Genomic DNA, 22,740 nt, shown 5'->3' on the forward strand with positions numbered 1-22,740 from the left:
AAATGGTTCTACATAGAACCATGAACACTCAAAGAATCCTTTGCATGATAAAATGGGTTCTTTGCATTGTGAAAGGGTCCTTCAGATTGGTGGAGAATGAGTTGTAGATGGTTCTACATAGAAGCTTTTTAAAAAGGATTCTATAAGCACCAAAAAGTGTTCTTCTATGTCACGTGCCATATAGAACCCTTTTTAAAAAGCTTCTATATAGAACCATATAAAGCATATTCTCTATCAATCTGAAGAACCATTTAATGATGCAAAGAACCCTTTAATCATGCAAAGGGTTCTTTAAGTGTTCATAGTTCTATATGGAACTGTTTTCTTTACTAAAAAACCCTTGAACCATCTTTTTGAAGTGTGTTAAGCAGGGTAAACAACCACCTTTTTCCCAGAATTTGCATTTGAGCATTTATTTTTCCATAATAAATAGCATAACTTTAAAATAAGTTTATTTTCAGGGACCCCCCAGGACCCCTGTATTTTGCACCTTGTGCACAACTGTGTCAAAAGTACAATTGAAACACAATAAAAACATAAGTGTTGATGTGAAAACCATGTGTGGTTTTGTAGGTCATGCAAATATATTTCATTAACATTATTGAAGATAAAAGGACCTACTCCAACAGGCAGAAAAGGCTCTGTAAAAGAAGTCAAAAATGTATTAATTTCTCAGGGTAAGTCACAAAACACTGAAACACTGATCCTCGGTACTAAAACCCAGAGAAAAATGCTTTATGAGCAGTTCGGTTCTTTAGCTTTGTATACCAAACATGCAGTACGAAACCTGGTAGTGATCTTAGACTCTGAGCTCTGTTTTATCCTGCATGTAAACACAGTCACTAAAGTAGCATTTTATCATTTGAGAAATGTTGCTGAAGTTTGGCCTTTTCTATCTCAGAGTGATGCACAGAAACCTGTTTATGCTTTTGTTACAAGCATATTTGATTACTGTAATGTTCTTCTTACTGGAGAAAACAGTCCATCCTCCACATCTCATGCAAAATGCAGCAGCACATCATTTTATAACTTAATTATTTAAAACATTTAAAAAAACTTCAGTAAAGTTTACCAATGGTTACACAATAAAAGTGTTCAAATAATATTGGGAGCCACTGTAGATTGCAATTGCTTAATAAGGTCTGCGTAAAAAAGTCTTAATATAGTAACAAGCAATTTAACTGGTTTTATTCCAATCAAATAAGTATTTTAAGGTAAACAATGGCAACCAAAATCTAGTTCAGATGAACAAGGCCCCACAGGGCCCTCTTGTGGCTGGGGCCATAGAAAAGTATGCATGTGTTTGTATGTATGCACATGTACAGTTCTATAGGCCTGCTCACATTACTTTGTATTTTTGCCATTATGTTATTCTTTTTTCCTCAGCGTTGTAACTTTGCCCCAGTATGGTGGGGTGGGGGTAGCTGATGAATCTCTTTGTTGTTATGTGTAGTATTTGCCTTTGTTGTATGTGAGAACAATGGGGTGGGGGGGCTTGGATGATGCAGTGGGAGTGGTTGGTCCATGTCTGTGGAGGGCTAGGTGGGCAGTGGCTTTAGCCCCACAGGCCGCAGAGCGAGGATCAGAGTCAGCAGCTGAGCCGCGGCCACGCTGCAGCCGAGCGGATAGGCAGCACTATTTATAGCTAATCCTGTTTAAGCGAGGTCATGCTCTCTACCATCCCTGAGACAGAGCAGTGGAGTTAAGCGCCTCGCGTGCCAGTGTGCGAGAGACAACAGCGGCACAACATCACATCAGTTTCCACTCCTGATCAAACATGACCAGCAGCACCTGCTCTACATGTGTGTCAAAGGCTCGCTGACTCGAGTCTTGAGAGCACACATCACACACAGAGCAAACCTACTCAGAGCTCAGTTTCATACTGTAAATAGAAAAGGCCAGAAGTTAAATGGTTAAATGGATTTTGTCCTTTTGTTCATCTCAACTGTTTTTTTTTTTGCTTTGATTCATTTTAATCAAATGTATTAAACTGCTGCTTACCATAATAAGACCAGCTTTTGTTTATTGAATTTCCAGTAAAAACAGACACTAAGTTTGTTATCTGAAGCAAGAGTGGAGCTTTATTTTCTCCTTTCTCTCAAAGATAAAATCTTTAAGTGCTGTTTATCAGATAGGGACAGTTTTGGTGGTCTACCAGGTTCTGCACAGTTCTTACACTGTTAGGAATAAATGTTCTGTGCAGGTACATTTTTGTTCATCAGGGTACAAACAATGTAAATGTTCCCTCAAAGGTACAACAGTGGTTTTAAAGTCCAATTGTGTACCTTAAATAAGTTTTTCCAGGTGAAAAGTACGTATTTGTACCTTTTCATAACCTAATGTTTTAAAACAGAAAAATGAAATTAAAAGTCTGGAGACAAGACGGGGTGTGTGGAGTCAATACAACTATAAAAAAATAGTTGTAATTTCAGTGGATTATGGTACGATTATGTTGCCCCACTAAAGGAACTGAGATGTATCCTTGAGGGTACCACCCCAGTGACAAGAGGGGTACTGCCCCAGTGACAGTTTTGTATCCTTATTTCTTTAGTGTAGGAGTCACATTTCTTTTGATAATTTTTTTAACTCTGTTTTTCAAAACTCTTGTTTTTCACTTATTTTCCTCCCAACTTTATTATGCAAGTGAATCCTACATGTAATTCCCTTAACAATATCTTGCAATTAATGGCAGTTTTGACTGGTAATAAATGAAGGATGGTCTCTGACGTTGCACAGTACTTTACATACGGAAATATTTTGTGCTTGAAACTATAAATAAGAAACACATCTGCAATCTCAAATTTGCAATGAGCATCAAAGAATATTTGAGATAGATAACTCTAACACTGGACACAGACAGACACACACGCACACACAAAAGCTCTAGCCCTGTAGTTACATCATATCTGGCACATCTGGGGATCAGGATCATTTCCCTCAACAACCTCTTCAGCAACGGCAAAGATGTTTCTGCCAAAAAGTGGTAGTTGATTAATGGCATACTTGCACTGCATGGTTTATATAGTAGTCAGACCAATCAGACAGTGCCACAATGAGCAAACACTATCCATAAATACATAAATACACTGCTTAAAAAGACAGCATTTACATCTACTTATGCCAAAAATACATTGTCTGGCTAATGAGAAGAAAACAAAAAACAACTAACAAAACGTAATGTGAACTCATAGGCTATGATTAGCCCATATTTTCAATGCATGGAAAAATCCTGCTCACCAATGCATTGTATGATGTGTGCGTAAGAAGATTTTGAGATTACTCTGCGTTGTTGGACCAGACATGACCTTTGATATCGGCAGGGATTCCCAGAAAAGAGAAACAAATAGTCCTGATGCAGATTCACCACGTTTCCTTTTCATTGCCCACAAGCTCTGAACAGACGGGGCCTTGGACCTCTGTGTAAGCCGTCCCTTATTTTCCTTTATCTCTCGTAAGCACATGATGGCATTTTTGGAGAAATTAATACTGTACAAATGGTACCAGGTACTTGCTGGATCAGAAGATGAAGGAAAAAGCCTTTTTTTTTTACTTTTACAATAATAATGTTACATATTATTGTTCCATTTCTTTTCAGAAATAATTTCCCGAATGAAAAGCCATAATGTACTAGTTGTGCAGTTTCCTCTCAGCACCCATGCTGCTTTACCTGCTCTTGTTTTGCAGTAATTAGATTGCTCTGGTCCTGAAAACGGCAGCTGCTGCTTCACAGGCTGACACCTGTACCTGGGATGAGGGCGAACCAATCAGAACGAGAGTTAAATCCAAAGAACCCGCCCACCTGACGTCAACGCTCGCGGGTGTGGGCGGGGTTTTCCAGATGGAGTTGTAGAGCGCAGAGGGATAAAGTGATGACAAGAGGATGGGGAGAGAGTCCACGGCTAAAAGTGAGTAGAAATGACGTTTTTTTGGGGTTTATTTTTTATTATGGTGCCTTAAATTTACCGGACAGGTGCCTCTTCACTCTTTCTGTCTACGACAAACCTGTTTGTTGTTTTATGACGCCTAGTCCTACTCTTATTTGGACTTCCACGTGCGTGTTAAACGCTGTGAAGCTCTTTGGAGTAGTGCCTGTCTGTGGACGATAAGCTGAGCTATCTTTTTTGCTATAAAAACTCTGTATTATCAAACTGGACAACATAGGACACCGACAGTTACTCACATATAAGTTATTTTGATAACTATTATTAAATAATCTCGTTTATTTGCGTCTCTTGGCTCACCTCGTGAAATTTAGGCGCTCGTTAGATAACCAACAAAAAGAATAATCTGATGGCGCGTGGTGAAGCATTAGGAGCCAGCTGTTCTTAACTTGTCTGCTATTAAGATTAGAGCTGATATTAAAACTATAGCAAGCTAACCAGGTGTCATTGTTCGTCTGGGATGTCGGTGCTAAAATCTTTGTCGTTTGCTTATGAAACCTATGGAATGCATTGATGCAAGTTGATTTATAGTAAATACGTGCTACAATATTATAAATAAGTGCTTAATAAATGCTGCATTTTATTATTAATACGAAGATGCACTATGAATATACGCACTATAAATCTTTTGGCTCTGCCCTGCTCGAGTTTTTTGTTTGATTATTTTGCAGGGTTTTGACTTTAGCTGACCTGTCGCGCATGCGCAGACTGCACCGTTCAGCATCACAAGATGTGTGAAGTGCTGACAAGAGAAGGTGTTAAGTTAGTCCTGTGAGATCATTAGATATGCACTGCACTTTAAATTTAGCATAGCAGACCTGCATGTTCTTCACCACTGCAGGGCCTTGCTTATAGAACTGCATGCAAACATTTCAGTTAGTATTTGTTAAAAAAAAGAAAGGGTGTTTGTACTGTAATGCATTTTCATACTTGAATGGACAGTAGTTTCATACTGGCCATTCACACTTTGAATGCTGCTGGTATCACTGGTCACTCAGTGATGTTTGACTGGTATATGGAGGGTACAAAGCTCCATTAATCACTCTCAGGCTGTTTGGAAGGGTCATACACCAGGAGCTTTAGCTCTCTCAGATTCATAGACAGAGCTCCAGGTGTCAGACCAGCTGTCCAGGATATGATACCAGTGCTGGACAGTCCTATTTTGCACCTCTAAATGTTGTAAATGTTAACCACTAGTGTTTTATGGATTGGAAACAATTCAGCCATCTCTCTCTCTGTTTCTCTCTTTCTCTCTCTCTCTCTCTCTCTCTCTCTCTCTCTCTCTCTCTCTCTCTCCCCTTTGGCTTAATATAATCCAAAACTACTCTGGCCCTTTTGTGCTTGCGTCATATTTGGTACATGAGGGGAACGTTTTGCTCTGGCTTAAAAGACTCTTCAGTGAGGCAGCGGAGGTGTTTCTGTTTGTGGGGAAATGTAGGTTTCTCTGTGCTGTAATCAAACCGGCTGTGGTCTGGATTTCACTAAATCTTACAGGGGGAAATTCTTTGCTTAACAAAAATTCTCTTGATATTGCTTTTGAAATTCAGAGAGAAAAAAGTCTAGTTGTGGGGTTAAACCAGTTGCACAGCAATAATTATGATGCATTATTATAATACAGTATTATATTAAAGTAGAATTTTTGCTTCCCACTTTTTAAAATGGAATTTCCACTTTTTTCCTTTTTTTTCCCCAAAATTTCTGCATAATGCAATTGTTGTAAAAGTCACTGAGAGTGGTTTGATGTGAAATGATGCATTGAAGAGACGCATACCTACTCTTACCTTCAGCAATAGGGTCCAGGGCTCATGATGTCCATAATACAAATATAACCATTTCATTATCATTCATTCATTCACTGAGGTAGCTTTTGAGACATTAAACTCTTCAGATGTCTGGTTCCTATCACCACCACTGTAAACAATTCTCACTCCAAAGGTTTCTCTGGAATGGAGCATCTCTCATCAAACCAGTCTGAATGACTTTCATCTTAATGATTTAGAAATTTTGGGAAACTCAGTGGAATTCCCCTTTAAGAAAATATAATGGATAGAAATAAGGCAGGTAAAGCATTACATAAAATACCATGACCTAAATAAAATAACATGAAATTACACAGTAAGAGGAAACAAGAGGCCCAGTACATTGTGTCTCAGAGCTTGCATTTCTATTAATCTCTGAATACTCTTCTAGAGTTTAGGACCGGGGTCGGCAACATGCGGCTCTTTTACTGCCCTGTTGTGGCTCCATGGCAAAATTAGATTTTTAGATAAAAATAAAATCTTCCTGTGCAGTAAAATAAAGCTGAGCTGATCATTCTAACACAGTTTTAACAATAAAAAATCTTAAACGCCGGAGTTGTATTATTTATAACTGCCGATTCACCAACCTGTAACCCTGAAGATTGGCGCCAAAGTGCTGGTCACCATAGCAGACAAGCTCTCCAGTAGCTAATGAAAAGGCAAAGAGAGAGATTTAAGACGAACATGGACAATTTGGAGACGAATGAACTTATTGGCATTTATAAGCACTCAGCTGGTTTCCTGATACATTTAATCTCCAATGAGAAACTGTCAAACATTAAAGAGTCGCGAGGCTGAAGTCAGCTTCTCATTCACCAGCTTCTTGTTTGAATTTCCCATTCCAGCTTAAAAGGTGCAGCAGTTACATCCTGGCGCCTCAGGCGGCATTTAAGGTGGAACGGAAAAATTAGAACAAGACGCTGACGAATGAGAAGCTGACTTCAGCCTTGTAAAAAGGCGAACGTTGAAAGACATTTTCAAGAAACTATTCTACTTTTGAGGAACAGTTTCCTGCTGGAGATGCCAGAAAAGTGGCTATAGCTGAGTTAAAGCTTAAAGCAGAGCAAAGTAAGTCTCAAAAGAATCTTCCTAGGGGTTTTCAGTTGGCCAGCCTCAGCCTTATGAACTTTATATAATATGTATTTAAAAAGCATGCATACATTAAATAAATTAACATGTATATTTATTAAAGATTTACTGAATATCGTCAGTGGCTAGCAGGTTTAACCCCTTAAATGTCCAGCCTCCACCCACAGGTCCAAAGTTTTACTACACACCTCTGTTGCCTAAACATATCTCAGTCAGATTGCATTGGCAGTGTAGTTATTGAAAAATAAGCCTTAGTATGTTATAAGCCTGAGATTTTAAGCAGTTAAATGGAGTCATTTGTACTTCATGAACTGAAATCTCCTTGTTCCTTACATATGTTATCCTCGAAAAGAGCTAAAAGGGATTTTATTTATTGGTACATCATAGAATAGAAAACATTAGACACAGTAAACTGATTCATAAGAAGCACCTGGGGAAAAATCACTAAACTGATTATAAACACATTTCTCCGCATGCGTACACCCTTGTTAAATAAGAATAAGGAAAAAATGACTTTAATTTGGATTATAGTTAGACCAGACTGAGCTAGTGTGTGTGTGTAGTGGGAAGCATCTTGACCTTTTAAGCTTCCGTCATGTTAGCATTTTTATCCTCAGATTGCACGGCTGCCATGAATGCGCTGTCCAGTCTGCTACATGTCATGGTTTGTGAGTCAGCGAAATGAAGCAGTGTTAAGTATGGGTCATATGATTTTGACTTTGCCTTGTGTGTTCCTTGCGCTGGTTTCATATTCCGTCTGAGCCGGCTCTGCGTTAAGCTAAACTGTGTCTATCCCATGTTTTGCTCATTTCTGCTAAAAAAAAAGTGTCACTAACCACCGTTCACAGACCTGTACAGGGTTACTATGCAATAGTCAGAGACCACCCACTCAAAACAGCGATTAAATACATGTTATTTGTTTTTCAAGATCAGGAAAAAGCAGAAAACATATAACAGAATTACACAGAAACCAACTAAATATATATTTTTTTCAGTATTTACTGTTTCCACTATTTAACTTTTATTACAGCTTTCATTTTTAGAAGGCTTGCTTTGTTTTTCAGAGAAATCTGCAGGAATATTTTTCCACACCTCAAAGGTTCAGTCTTAGATGTTTGTTGCATTTTCTGCTTTTTACGATCCAAATAATCCCAAACACATTCACTGATGTTGAGGTCAGGTCTCTGGGGTGGTCCATTGTTCTGAGAACACCAGGGCTTCTTTGCTTGGTTTGTGCATTTTTTTGTTTTGTCAGGAACTCCTTCTTGACAGTTGCATATCCTTTCAGACCCTCAGCTCTGAACTGTCTTTTCACAGTGGAAAGATGGACAGAAACTCCTATTTTTTCAGATCTGAAGCAAGAGAGGACCTTGATGTTCTCCTCTCTCTCAAAGATGAAAGCTTTAAGTGCTGTTTATGTGATGGTGACAGTTTTGGTGGTCTATCAGGTCTTGCACAGTTGTTTCTGTATCTTTTAATCATTTCCTGGATTCCAGTTTTGAAACTCCTGGCTTCTTTTCCTTTTTTTCCTTCTTAATGAAAGTCGATTATTTGATATCTATTCTCTTCAGACACACCTGAAGAAATGAATGGTTTGTACTGAATGGCAGTTTTGACTGGAAGTTAAATGAAGAGCGGTCTCTGGCGTTTGCACAGCACTGTATGAACTCTCACATTTGAACTGTGATTAGTGGAGCAGCTTGTCAGTAATGCTCCAGGAGATGCGTTCATTTTGATATTCCACTGCTGTGACATACGGGCAGCTTGTTAACCCGGTGCTGTCACTCTGCTGCAAATGCAGCCGCTTTTGACATTTTGATGATTTGCTCAGAGCCAGTGAACATTTAGAGAAGTGTACACAGGAATGGCACCATGAATGATAAACAGTCCTGCTGAGAGCCCTGTGCCATCCAGCTGCTGCTCAGTGATGGAGCTTTATAGCACTGCATACTCAGTCATGCTGTTCTCCTACCAGTCTGCATATATAAGAAATGTATACATAATTTAGATTTACACCTAACCAAAAATAGCTGTACAGCTTGAATGTGTTTCTAACTCTTGACTGTGAGATTCTTACTTACTTAAATTTGTGTGTCTGTCTGTCTAATCAGTCAATAGAACATGAATTATCCTGATATACAAACAGTAATAACACAAATAACAACCACTTTAAACCCAATACAGTTGCAATACAAACACATGGTTCACAAAACATTCAGTCCATTGTGGTTAACTTCCTGTGGTGGACTGTTCTATTACAACACTGAATAATAGCTTGGCTGTGTGATCACTAAAGTCTCTGAATCTGAGCACCAGTTTTGTTTAAAACTTGACTTGATGCTTTAAGTTCAAAGACAGCATACAGGATACTTATTTTCTTCTTTTTCCATTGTCGTGAGGATAATGTGAAACCAAGTCATATCAAGTAATTTAAAAGACAGAATTCTTTAATTGTTAATTGAAATGCAATGGCTTTTGCTCCGCCTCTAAAATGAGTTTCCAAGTTTTGATTACATCACTGTGCACCAGCAGGCAGGGCAAAACAATATTAGAGAATTATCATGTTTCACCTTCACGCCTCACCTCGGCCAGAGACCCTCCCTGATAAAGTACTTAGAAATACAGAATTTATATTGATTTTAGTTTCCTACATTTTCAGCACAAAAACTCATTGCAATGGAGCAGAAAGTTATATATGCTAAGCTGTCTACTGCCTACACCACCTAATGTTGAACTTCGGGCGTGGGACTGTGTGTTTGTGTTATATGCAGTTGTATGCAAACGTTTGAGCACCCCTGGTCAATTTTGTTTTGTTTGTTTCTTTATTTATTTACATTTAACATATTGGAAATATAACACAAAGTACCATTTAACATACTTTTACAGAGGCTACATGCTTAATTTCTTTCCAATATGTGAAATTCAACAAATAAGCAGTAATTAAGGGATTTCTTTCTGGAAAACACATTTTTATTTCTCTAATAAAGGTGGTATTAATCATAATATAGCACTGATATGTCTTGTATGTGTAAAGCCCACTCCCAACAATGTATATCATGAAAAAAAGAGAAAATTGAAGTGGTCTATAATGCCTTTTTGAGCTAAACCCTCCGATTGTGCATTAAAAGTAGGTTCCCTACTGCATATGCATCTGCATATATGTACTGGGGTTGCACAATATGGTCAAAATACCTCTAAATGTATGCACAGAAACACTCGTCGGTAACATCTGACATTGATCAGGATGCCCACAATAAAATATTTTGTGATTTATTTATAGGGCTTGTTTACGTATTGCAGCCTTGTCGTCAGTATTGCAGGCTAACATTATAATTAAGAATCAGAATCTTGTTCAGCCCTAATATGTTCACGTATACACACGCTGTCTCAACTCTGCAACTGGACTTTGTCGACTGTGCGCCGAGATGCAGAAGCAGCCGCAGGTTGCCTAATTAGATTAAGCAAGAGGCTTTCCTGCGCTAATCATTTAGCGAGCCTTTTCCTCTGATGAAGACTGCGCTGCAAGACTGCATGCTGAAGGTCAAATTATTTTCATTAATCTAAAGAAATAGTCCTTGAGCATTAGTATAGTGCTTGGCCTAGTGTGGTGTAAAGTAATGTCAGAGGGCCTTTGGTGCGACAGGCGTGTCTTTGGAGGTTTTAGGAGGTCTCGCTGACTGGACTGGCTTAGCTGCCATCTTTTCTGGCCGTCTCCTGCTGCAGGAACGTATTTATAAAGCTGCCGTGTGAGTATCTCTCTATGTGATGATATAGAACAATCAAAATCTCCAGTGGCTTCTTGACCTTTTGACTGCAAACCCTTTTGTTTGGTTGTCCCAGATAGTAGATGTTTGAATGGAGTTCATTTAAGTGGACAAGGTTTGGGTCATTTATGTTACATAGTAATAGTCAAATGCTTGAATGCTAACATGGTGAGTAAATGAAGTCAAGAGGTTATGTTGTACAGTAGCAGTTGTTAACCTCTACTGTAGTACAAACAAGGAGAGACGTCATAATCTTCTACATTGCACCTATTCAACTTGACTGGAACTTACTGCGATGGCTGCGACCTTTGAGTTGACTTTAGATATCACTGACCGCTGTGTCTGTCTCAAGATTTCTTGCAACTTTTTGGAATAGAACTCAGAATCTGAATCAAGTTTGCGTACGTCGCCTCAAGCCAGTCACATTTACGAGAGGAGGTTCTGTTTTATGTAATGGAACTAATTTTAGCCGTGCGTGTCTTAAATGGTCTTGGCAGATTTTGCCTCTGAAGGGTCAGCGGAAAAGCCGACTGTCACTTCGCATGCTCATTCACTTCTCCCCTAAAGATAGGTGACATACTGTTAGATATGACTCCCACATTGATTGACCATGGTTTCGCTTCCTATTGCTGTTTCTGACGGAAGCACAATGCTCCATAATTTGGTTTGAATGGTGCAGACAAAAGGTTACAGTCAATTATATTTTAGATTGTAGAGGCGATATGCTATAATTTGAAGTGGACTAAGACCTTATGGAGTAATGTCAACTATTCTAAGTCGTCATTACCAAAACAGGACTCCTGTTGTGCCATCAATTTGTCCAAAAAAAAAAGAATTGTGTACATAGGACTTTCCACACACATCCTGTATTATGAAGAGAGAGGCATTTTTATGACATACAGTGGTATGTACAGTGTATGTACAGTGTATGTACAGTGCTAAACTAAGCAAAACAATGCTGTTATGTTTTTTTAGATTCAGTGTTTCACATACTGCACTGCTCTAAATCCAACCAAACGGCACTTATTTTGCTAAAAAAAAAATTTATACTGATTTTTAGAAATGCAAGAAGTCACTAACTGTGTCTGCTTCCCTTTCAGATGTAGCTTGAAGTGAACAATTTGGATCTTCACTAAACTTGATCAAACCAAGATGAAGAACCACACACGGGTGCATTGGATGGACGTAGCTGTTTACATGCATCCAGTTTGCCTCTTGGAATGTTGTTTTCTGCAGCCCTGAATAATTAGCAGTTTTATGGGAAATTCTGGATTTTGCCACTGAAGATTTTGCGTTCCCTGAGGGGAGCCTGTTCTCCGCTGTTGTGTGGTGTGCTGCAGAGGAGACATGGCCCGAAACTCTTTCCGCGGGTCCAAATACAAGGCGGACGCCAACCACGATGCCGATTTTGGCTGCACGCTCAAAGAGCTGCGATCGCTCATGGAACTCAGAGGGCCAGAGGGATTACAGAGAATCCAGGAGTGTTATGGAGATGTTCAGGGACTTTGCTCCAGGTTAAAATCTTCCCCCACAGAAGGTAAATATAGACCTTTTTTCTAGGTTGTGAAACTGTGATATCTGCTGGTGCTCCATGCTCCACAGAGGGTCAACTTGAGGTGGGCAAAGGGACAGAAATGTAATAAAAAAAAATAAAAAAATATATATATTATATATATATATATTTGTTTTTTTTTATTATTCCCATTGTTTACTATAGATGGGAAATATTCACATTGATGTTTGCCATGTACTGTCCATTGAGGCCAAATGTCCTCTAATGTTAAGGGTCACTTTCTATGTGTGACATGCTGATTCACTTTGGTGTGTTCATAATAATGTTTTGTGTAGCATAGTGGTTAACAAACTTTTCTTAATATAGCAGTGATCAAACCTGCTGAAATATTTGCTTCAGGGCTCTTAATGGCACTTTTACTGAGCACTGGGTAAGCATGGCAACTAAACCCAGGGGGATTTTTCCTCCTCTTGCTCTTAGGCTATTTTCCATGTCCTAGAACTCATCCAGGGTATATTTTTGGCCAATTACCCACTTGCTTTTGCAAATATAACACAAACTCCTCTTATGCTTCTTCTATAAGATCTGACTTTTCTATTTGATCTATACTTCTCATTAACATTACATAAAAACATATTTCAGTCATTCCCAAGACTTAAAATGATTAATATGGAAAAATGTAATTTGTCTTTGTTGGTCAAGACCAGGGGTCACCAACCCCAGAATTTAGTTCCAACCTGCATCAACATTACTGCTCCCTCCTTAACTAACACTAATACATCTGATCCAGCCAATCAAGGACTTCTGAGGAAGTTAATTAGCTGTAGCCGGTATGGCAGATTGTGGTTGGAACTAGACTCAGCAGGAAAGCAGATCTCCAGGACCAGGGGCCGGATTCATGAGAGTGTCTTAAGAAAGAAAATCTTCTTAAATGTGCATTTTTTTTTTCTTATCTTCATTCTTAAGAAAAAAAAAGTTATGAAAAATTGTTATTCTTTAAACAACTTAATAAGAATTCTCTTATTTTTTTGTCTTAGGTATTGTCTTAAGTCTTAAGGTTTGGTGACCACTGGTCTAGACGTATCGTCTCTGTCCAAAGACAAAAGTGTATCTCCAATTTTGTTGATTTTTATTCTTCCACATCATTTGAACACGGCAATTGTCCTTTCACATTGTGTGAAAATGTAATGATGAATGGGCCGATAAAGTACATTTTTACACTCTTCGTAAAGTTACTATTTTGGAGATGCATGTTTTTTTTCCCCCTACTGAAACCCGACTATATAATGAAGTGTGGTGCTACCGGGGGGCTCAGTATAAGACACCACCTCTTTAACTCTGAGTAATCCAGGCTGGACTGATAAATTTGAGCACAAAATGTCATCATGGTTAGAAAACATGTAAAATATATCCAAACAATCACTAGAAAAATGATGAGATGTAATAAGAAAGATAAGAGGTAACCAAAACTGCAAAGAATTCTCCACAATGTTTATATTATTAAATGGCCCATATCATGGAAAACTGGACTTCCTTCTATATGTAATCCTTGTTGCATATATTGTAAACATTGTTGAAGTTTCAAAACATACCAATCACTTACCAGCCCATTTTGAATTCATTTTTTCTGTGAGTTGATCACAGGTATCAGTTTATTTATGGATGTCCACCTGTTGAGCCTACAGCAACTTAGCTCTTAGCTCATGCTCAAGTTCAAAGGAATATTTCACCTCTGAGTGCTTTTTGAATGAGGAACAATAATGGACAGCCAATCAGAACAGAGATTGTTTGTCTTATACTGATAAAGGCATAGTAACAAAAACAGCCTGTTTAATTCAAAGTGATGGAGAGAGATTGGATAATGGTCACATAATTAAATTATGACCATGTTTGGTACATAAAAGCACACAAAGTGGAACTCAAGAGAGGAAAAAGATTAAAGAAAAATGTAGCATATGAGCTGCTTTAAGGCTGATTTTCTGCTGTTTAAGAAATGTGATAATTGAGAACTGACTATAACACCAGTCATACCAGTAACACACTTATTAACTAAAACTATTCGATCAAAAATGACTATTATAACAGCTCATATCAGTTATCAAATTTTTTTCTCATGAACAACAATATCAGTATTGGTTACAGTTGCAGTAAAATGAATAAAATGCAGATATTATAGCGTGTTAGCTTAGCTTCACCTAAACATTCTGCTCTTCTGGAGTGCAATAAATAGGTCAAATATCATATATTTTTGCAATACTGGTCAAATCTAATAAGCTGTACGATGCCTGTAATTGTTAAAGCAATTATCTGCCAGTGCCAATACACTTCTGATATTATCACGCATATCTATGTAAAACCAGAAAAAATGGCTATGGACGAGAAAACAAAGTCTCTTGGTATGAGCCCTCATTAGACAGAGTTTAATTGTGCGATTTATATTTTTATATATACCTAAACATACATGCATATAAAATGTATTATAACTGTTTCATTCTTAATACATATGTACAGTATGGTGTACTACCCTGTTTATTGTTTAAATAGTGTGGTTTGATGGAATATCATATTACTCATTTACTCACTGTTTTCTCCTCTTTGGGCTTCATGTTTAGACCAATAGATCTACCTATGATTATGGCGTACTCATCTCAAATCATTTGTCTAACACCATGATCATCTTATATTTCCCTAGACAACTCCAGCTGAACATTTAGCGTGCCACTCCATCCGATATATATTATTTTATTTTAGTTTTCCCATGTTGATAGTTTTATTTTGTCTGACATTAATTTTATTTCACAAAAAATACTGAACTCTTTAGTCTGAGTGTGTCAGCAGGCCTGACTCTTGGTGGCTTTAGACTGTGGACTGCCACAGTTTGCCCTGCTGTGTGCCATAGCATGGTAGTGACAGGTGGGAGTAGATCGATTTACTGCATGTAATCCCACTCACCTTAAACCACAGAGCGGCCTCCTCATTGCTCCATTTCCCACTAATCTCTTGGGACGCTACATGCCACACAGAGCTCCTGTTCTGTTCTGCTTTTGTCCTTGCTTGTGCTGTGTATGAAAATAGAGGATCAGTAACATCATGAACTAGTGAAGTCAAGTCAAAGTCAATGGGATTTTCTAAATATTTAATTTATAACGTAATGTTGATGGAACGCAAAAGGCGGAACTTGGAAATGGGTAAGTGCAGCGCCCGGACAGTCTGTGGCGGCACATAACAAAAACACCACTGGATGAGCGAGAAATCCGACCGGCTCCCTCTGCATTAAAGCCAGGTTAGATCAGGAGTCACAACACATGTTAAGAAGAGCCATTTTGTCCTTTCAACAAAAATCAAACCACCTTGGGAGCCACAACATTTATGTCCAGCATGTGACAATGTGCTAGTTTAGGCTAAAAAATATAAACGAAAACACAGACTTACTCTGCTCTGCTTTAAGCTTTAGCTATAGCCGCTTTTCTTCCATCTCCGCCAGAAAACTTTTCCTCAAAAGTTGAGTAGTTTCTTGTAAAATGTCTCTCAGCTTTCGGCTGTTTTACGAGGCTGAAGTCGCTTCTCACTCGCCAGCTTCTTGCTGAACTTTCCCGTTCCACCTTGAATTCTGACTGAGGCGCCGAATGTAAAAGCGGCACCATTTAAGGTGGAACGGGAAAATTAGAGAAGCGACTTCATCTTCGCAACTTTTTAGTTAGTGTTTGACAGTCTCTTTTTGCATATTTAACGTACCAGGAAACCAACTGCGCTGCTTATAAATGCGAATAAGTCCATTTGTCTCCAAATGTTTGACTGTCTTTCTCTTTTCCTTTTTCTTTCGCCACTAGCCAGGCGAAAACCACTGGATCTTATTTCACCGTAACAGCACATTTTATCACAGATGAGTGGCAGAAGCGTCTCCAAACAAGAGCAGTTAATGAGAGCCTTATAGTTCACTTGCCACGTCACTTCCATTTGTTTTATTAATAAAAGATATTGGACATAAATGCATTATGGATCATTACAAAAACTTTGTTTTAAAACTAAAAAATAGAAATCATGTATAGGAAAAAATGATGCATCGAGATGCGTCGGTAATCGTTTTATAATCGCATTGCAGCCCTCTGAATCGTAATCGAATTGTGAGGTGCCTGGAGATTCCCATATGTATAATATATGTATGTATATATATATGTGTGTGTGTGTGTGTGTGTGTGTGTGTGTGTGTGTGTGTGTGTATAATCTGGTATTCTATAGCTCATAGCATCCCTTTTAGATCTAAACCAGGACTGTGAGACAGTCAAAAGCCAAGAGGATCTAAGAGGCCAAAATGAAGAATATTGATGTGGTAGAACTGAAAATTAATGGGTTGCCGATATAACATGAAGCATTTTGAAAGGCCAGAGAGAAAAAACAGTGCTGGATCTGGTGTTGTGGTTGTTTTATTGTGTGCTTCTTGTCGGGTCCAAGTGTTCCAAGTAGAAATCGAAATTCATTTATGCTGTGTAAATGAAAAAATATTGGATTGTAATTGCCAGAGGTAGTTATTGCATGAACGGTGAAAATTGTGCCTGTTGAAATGTCTTCATTCCAAAAAGACGCAATCTTGTTCTTGATTACTTTGGGATCGAATGGTGGAACTAATGTCAGCCCTGTCCACAACTGCAGGGCAAGGAATTTCATTCAAGTTGATTAATGTTTATATGAAAGGATATAATTTTAGCAGAATGATAATTGGATTTTCTTATTTGTGAATTGCTTTGTTCATTTAAGTGAAACAAAGCAAGATTACAGTCTTATGGCTAAGTTAACACAAGGTTTACGTTTTAATAAAGGACAAGTGAAAATAATTATTTTAAGCAAAGTCAATATAACAGGATTGTAAAGCGAGATATTATTTGTAATAGAGGTTCTCATAATTATCTGTTCCTTTGGGACCCCCAGCCTAATACAGTTTTTGTTGTTGCTATAGCTCCAGATGCTTTAGAGCATGTTATCCAGTTTCCATACCAACTGGAATTGGAGAGTAACAAATAAGCAAAGGCCAGCAAAAGGTCTTTAAGGGCTAGACTGCATCCTAAATTCAGATTCAGATGAAATTTGGACAAGATTGAGACATTAGTGATCAAATTTCTGCCGTTTCCACTGTGCTCAATGCTTGCTGCTTGTTGTAATAATGAAATATGGCATGTCTTCATCAGTGTTTCCCAGCTTGGACTGCACAGTTTCATCATTTTTTCTTGCTATAAAATTGTGTGTTCTCAAACCGGCAATCAGGGCCCCCCCGGAAGATTCACGTTTTCGCCCAATCCTATCTTTCAGCACATAGAGACAGAGCAAAAAACATGGGCCCAACTGGGGGTCCCCGAGGACCCATTTGAGAGGTTTTCATCATTGCTTTCTCAGTGCAAGCAGTACCATCTAAGTGTTTATTGTTCTTGTTTGTTCAGATGCGTAGAGAGTAGCGATGTGATGCAAAAATGTGAGCAATCTGGTGGTCCCTGCAGGTCTGCGTTGGGAAATACTGGTCAGATACATGATAATTAGGTCACAAGTGACTATAAAAGGATACATAATGAGCTAGTTATTTTGTCCAATTTGTGAGGAAATGGTTTATTTGTCAGACTTTGCTGTGGTCTCACATCCATGAATGCAAATCTCATACATTTTCGTTCTCAAAAAGTTTTTCACAAAATTTTGGTGCACTATGCAGTGTCATCACAGCAACAGCTAACACCGGACTCAGCTATGTATGCTGTCCAGTGTCTAGTGCAGCCTCCTCAAATTAAAGACCACAGTGCTAATTTTGCAGGCTGACATTTAAAATGCCTACCAAAACTGACCAAAGCCTAACCACATCAGACACCATCTAAAAGGCATGCATATGCAACAGAAGTTCTCCTGAATGCTGTCTAATTTGAAATGGTGTGAGGTTAAATTTAGGGAAACAATAATGAGTTGGTTTTATGTCAGTTGAAATTTGAATTTAAACGTAAAAATATGTTTGTTTGTTTTTTCAACTTTTAAACACATCACTGTACCGGCTGCTCCGTGCCACTTATTTTATAAAATGGTGCAGAAGAGTTTTACTGCTTTTGCCTGCAAGACACTCTGATGGCTTTTTGAAAGTGAATCTGAAAATGTGGTTTAATAGAAAAACTGAATGCTTTTTAGAAATTGTTTTTCAGGTGTTCAGCTGTACATCAACTGTAGAATTCAGTTTCAAATTTTCTGTTTTTCTCTTACAAACCTTAATATTCAAATTAGTTCAGAAATTTCAGAATTCAATTTCAGATGGTATGATACAGATTCACAATGACATTCAAATTAAGATTTTTCCATTCAGTTTCTATTGGCATGATGCTAACTCAAGTTTCAATACTTTATTGCGATATCAGTCACTACTTAACTAAGAGGAATTTCTTTCGGTGCTGCTCAAACACACACAATATACACTCATACACAAAACATACATAATAAAATAATAAACCTATGTGCAAAATACAAACCTATGAACAAGGTTAAGATTGTGGAGTGGAGTTCAAAAGTCTGATAGCGGAAGGTTAGGTACTGTTACTAAACCGACATGTTCTACATAAGATTGCCAGTAAGGACCTTTTTGTGCCTGGTGTGAACTACCTGCCTACATTGTTAATGCTTTTTTTTCCATCCTATTGCTGTAGATAGAAGCAACAGATGGAAGTTCGCAACCAATGATGTTAGAGGCGGTGTGCACCACTTTCTCTAGCTGCTCTCTCTTGTACGTCATTATGCTACCATACCAGACACATACCGAGAAGGTCAACACACTTTCCGCAATAGCTCTATAAAAGCGTATCAAGCGTCTAGTCACACCAAAGTTCTTAAGCTGTCTTGTAAAGAAAAGCCTTTCATAAGCTTTCCTCAACAAGACAGGGATGTTGCTCTCCCACCTAAGGGATGAGCTGATTGTTCTCCCTAGGAACACAAAGGAGGCAACCGTCTCCACCTCCTCATCAGTAATGGTCAGAGCTGGTAGGTCCCCTCTCCGTCTCCTAAAGTCAACCTGAAGTCAACCACCAACTCCTTTTGTCTTTCCAATATTCAGTTATTAACTCAACTTCACTAAGGCTCTGTGTGTGTGTGTGTGTGTGTGTGTGTGTGTGTGTGTGTAAGTAAATAGATGAGACAAAACGTAGCCCTGCGGGGCACCAGTATTGAGAATTTGAGGAGTGTAAACCACATTCATTATAAGAACCTGCTTTCTATTAGACAGAATATCAAGAATCCAATACACAAGGACTGGTGAACACCAAGCCTCTGAAGCTTATCAAAGAGCCTTAAAGGCAATATTGTGTTAAATGCTTATGTGCATATGTACCTGGTGCATTCAAGTGTTGCAAGATAGAGTGTAAGCAGAGTGACACTGCATCCTCAGCAGACATATCTCACCCATTCATATGCAAACTGGTATGTATCTATCCCAACACCTGAGAGATGACTACAAAGCTGTCTTCCAAATACTTTCATAATAACAGAAGTAAGAGCTGCGGGTCTGTTATCATTGAAACAGGACTTTTTAGGAACAGGGACAGTGGTTGTATTTTTAAAACCTAATGGGGCCATACATGTTTTCAGTGACCGATTTAAAACTATATGTTAAAATATTAGAAGGTGAGTCAGCACAGAGCTTTAGGGTGGAGAGACTTGGTCAGGTCCAGCAGCCTTCCCACAGATCTGCTTCAAGAGCAAAGATTTAACTTCATATCCCTTAATAATTAAACAGCGATACAGAGTCGGCCACTCATTGTGCAGTAATTTGCCGAGGTACATGTAGATCAAATCTGCAATAAAAATCATTAAGTTGGTCAGGAAGCGAGGAGTCAAAAACCCAAAAATCATTTTTGATCTTGTAGTCAGATATCTCTTGAAAACATTTCCATACACCCCTACCATCTTCCATTTGTAGTTTACCCTCTAGTTTAACCTTATACTTTGTCTTTGCCTGCTTTACTGCCCTCCAAAATCCATACTTAGCTCTGTTATAAAGTTCTTTATCATCACTGGTAAAAGCAGCAACCAAGCCTTATCATTACTAGAAACTTCTTAGTTGGGATGCAGACACTCTGTGAAATATATATATATATAGGGTGAGTATATATATATGTAGTAGTATATATATATATATATATATGTAACTCTGTAAACTCATCTAAATCATTACATGCATCTCTAAAGACATTCCAATTTGTTGTACTTAAACAGTCATCGAGCTTTTCTGCTGCTTGTGGGGTCTTCAATCTCTGACAGTATCGTGGGAAAAGAAAGATCACATTATGATCAGACTGTCCCAGGTGAGCGTGAGTTACTGTGTGAAATGCTCCAAAGTCCAAAATTTTGTCCCCTCTGGTAGCGGTACGAATCTGCTTTTTGTATCTTGGTAATGATTTACTGAAGCTAACATGATTAAAATGTCCCAAAATAAAAACAGCAGAGCTTAAATAAGAATTCTCAATCTGCATTATTCGCGTGGCCAGACGCTGGGTCGCAAGGAGGGCACTGGCTTGTGGTGGAATTTAGCCAGCAACCAAAAGACTGAGAAAAAATCTCTTGGTAAATAAAAAGTTCTACACCTTACAAGGGCTTCCAACTCTGAAGAACTGGGTCAGTTGTCTCATGGTTTTTTACCAGATTCTGCAGGTTTTCTCTCACCCACCTCCATCTCCACCACAGACTTGATGTAGCTTATTTAGTAATTCAAGGACTGACTAAACAATATTGATCAGTTATAGATACGATTCATCAGGTAAAAGTCTGCATCTTAGCTGTTCCTCTTTGCTTGGGAAATTAAGTTCTTAAATCTCTTTTCTGAAACAGTATTCTTATGGTATATCAGTTGCTGGTCAGTGAATTAAAGTGTGTGTTGGATTTTCTGGGAAAAAAATCATACACACATTGTGGATCTCAGGGCTGGAATTGTCTGTGAAGGTTGTCCTGACAGTTGTCCAAAGCAGCACACACTACTCACTGGATGTAAAATAAAAAAACTAATAGACTGCTTCCATTTCTGATCCTTCTCATGTCTCTTCTTCAGCTTAGGGCGAAATACAGGTGGAAAATTGTCTGTACCAGCTGTGAGCAGATTGTTTTAGCAGTGATCATATTTGAAGTGATCAGTGCAGACACTCAAAATTATGCCACTCTATTTGTCTACAGTGTTTTTTTATATTTTGTACAAATAGAGAAATTGATTTTACAGTGGATGCTCTTTGACATTGTTTTTCTTTATTTCTCCACTCCAGGGTTAAGTGGTCAAGCTGATGACATTGCAAGAAGAAAAGAAGAATTTGGAAAGAATTTCATACCTCCTAAAAAGCCAAAAACATTCCTTCAGTTAGTTTGGGAAGCATTGCAAGACGTGACTCTAATTATTTTGGAAGTTGCAGCCATAATATCCCTAGGCCTTTCGTTCTATAGACCTCCTGATACAGAAAGAGAAAGTAAGTACACCAGACACTTTAAGCATGTCAAATATTGCATTGAATACTTGTCTTTACATTGCTACTGTGGTGGATACTAATGATATAAGAGGTTTAAAATGGCCCACTTATCTCATTCCTGTTGCGGTCCCTTTAATAGCCTTTGTTACTCTATAGTGCAGTTGTTAGCAAGACCTTATGATGTGTGAGCTTTAGGCAGAGTATTCCTGAAACTGTGACAGTTTGTTAGGAGTTTTGGAATCCATAACAGCCCATAGCTGACAGTGTCGTGTCAAGTTTCATGCTCTTACAGCCCCTGTCTGTTAATTTAAGTATAGGTTTTTAGGAAAATGGTTAATCTCTTTTTTTTGCTTAATGTGTTCCTGGGTATTTTCTGGGTACTTTAAAGTATGAAAAGAAACTGCATTTGAGTTTAACAGGGATAGAGAAGGTGTTTTAAGATAGAGGACTAAAATTTGATGCTATGATACTATGCCAGATTTTTTCTTTGTTGTAATTTTTGAATAAAAAAATGAACATGTCAAAGTACTATGTGATGAGAATTGACTATATACGTTCAAAATGTGAGAAATTCTATTTTTTTTTTTTTTAAGAAAAAAATATATTTTAAGCCACTAATGTTGCTTGTATTTTAGCGACACACAACCAATGCAGCCAACAGTTGGTGTGGGAAGCAACTTGGCTCGATGTAAAGAAAGTTCATTGTTAATTTGCTACTTGTTACTGCAGATTTTGAAAATACATCCACATGTATGTGTACATCTGTAACTACTTGTGGACCTGACTGCATATATGAATAACATAAAAATACAAACTCCACCCTAAAATGAGTACACAAAGATCTTTACAATGCTCAATTTATTGTGAAGTTCAGGTTATTTATTTATTTTCATTATTTAATAAAACAATTCTGAAATCTGGGAATGCTGCAGTCCCCCTAGCACCCCAACTTTTTCACGTCCAAGAACAAGGCTGTAAAATCACTGACCTCAGATATTTTTGTTCAGGAAACAATTGAGTGCATCTTGTGATCTCAAATTTTAACACTGTTCTGTTGGATTATTTTTGCTATGATTTAGAATCACTGCTTTCTATTTAAAATTGATGCTGTTGAATCCTCACCTTCAGAGTGGAACATCTCCAGTACATTTTTGCATCTTGTATGTTGACTGT

General features: G+C 38.1%; 1 protein-coding gene across 1 annotated transcript in view; it reads left to right on the top strand.

Moving 5' to 3' along the window:
* Nucleotides 1–3,868: 3,868 nt before the first annotated feature.
* The window catches only part of atp2b1b (ATPase plasma membrane Ca2+ transporting 1b), a 35,577-nt gene continuing 16,705 nt past the window's right edge, over nt 3,869–22,740 (top strand). The window contains exons 1-3 of the mRNA XM_036568351.1: nt 3,869–3,905; nt 11,694–12,130; nt 21,370–21,567. Coding sequence (XP_036424244.1) covers nt 11,941–12,130; nt 21,370–21,567 — 388 coding nt within the window. The 5' untranslated portion in view covers nt 3,869–3,905; nt 11,694–11,940. The remainder of the gene's footprint in view (nt 3,906–11,693; nt 12,131–21,369; nt 21,568–22,740) is intronic.

This window comes from Colossoma macropomum, unplaced genomic scaffold (genome assembly GCF_904425465.1).
Source record: "Colossoma macropomum unplaced genomic scaffold, Colossoma_macropomum, whole genome shotgun sequence".
Classification (NCBI taxonomy): Eukaryota; Metazoa; Chordata; class Actinopteri; order Characiformes; family Serrasalmidae; genus Colossoma; species Colossoma macropomum.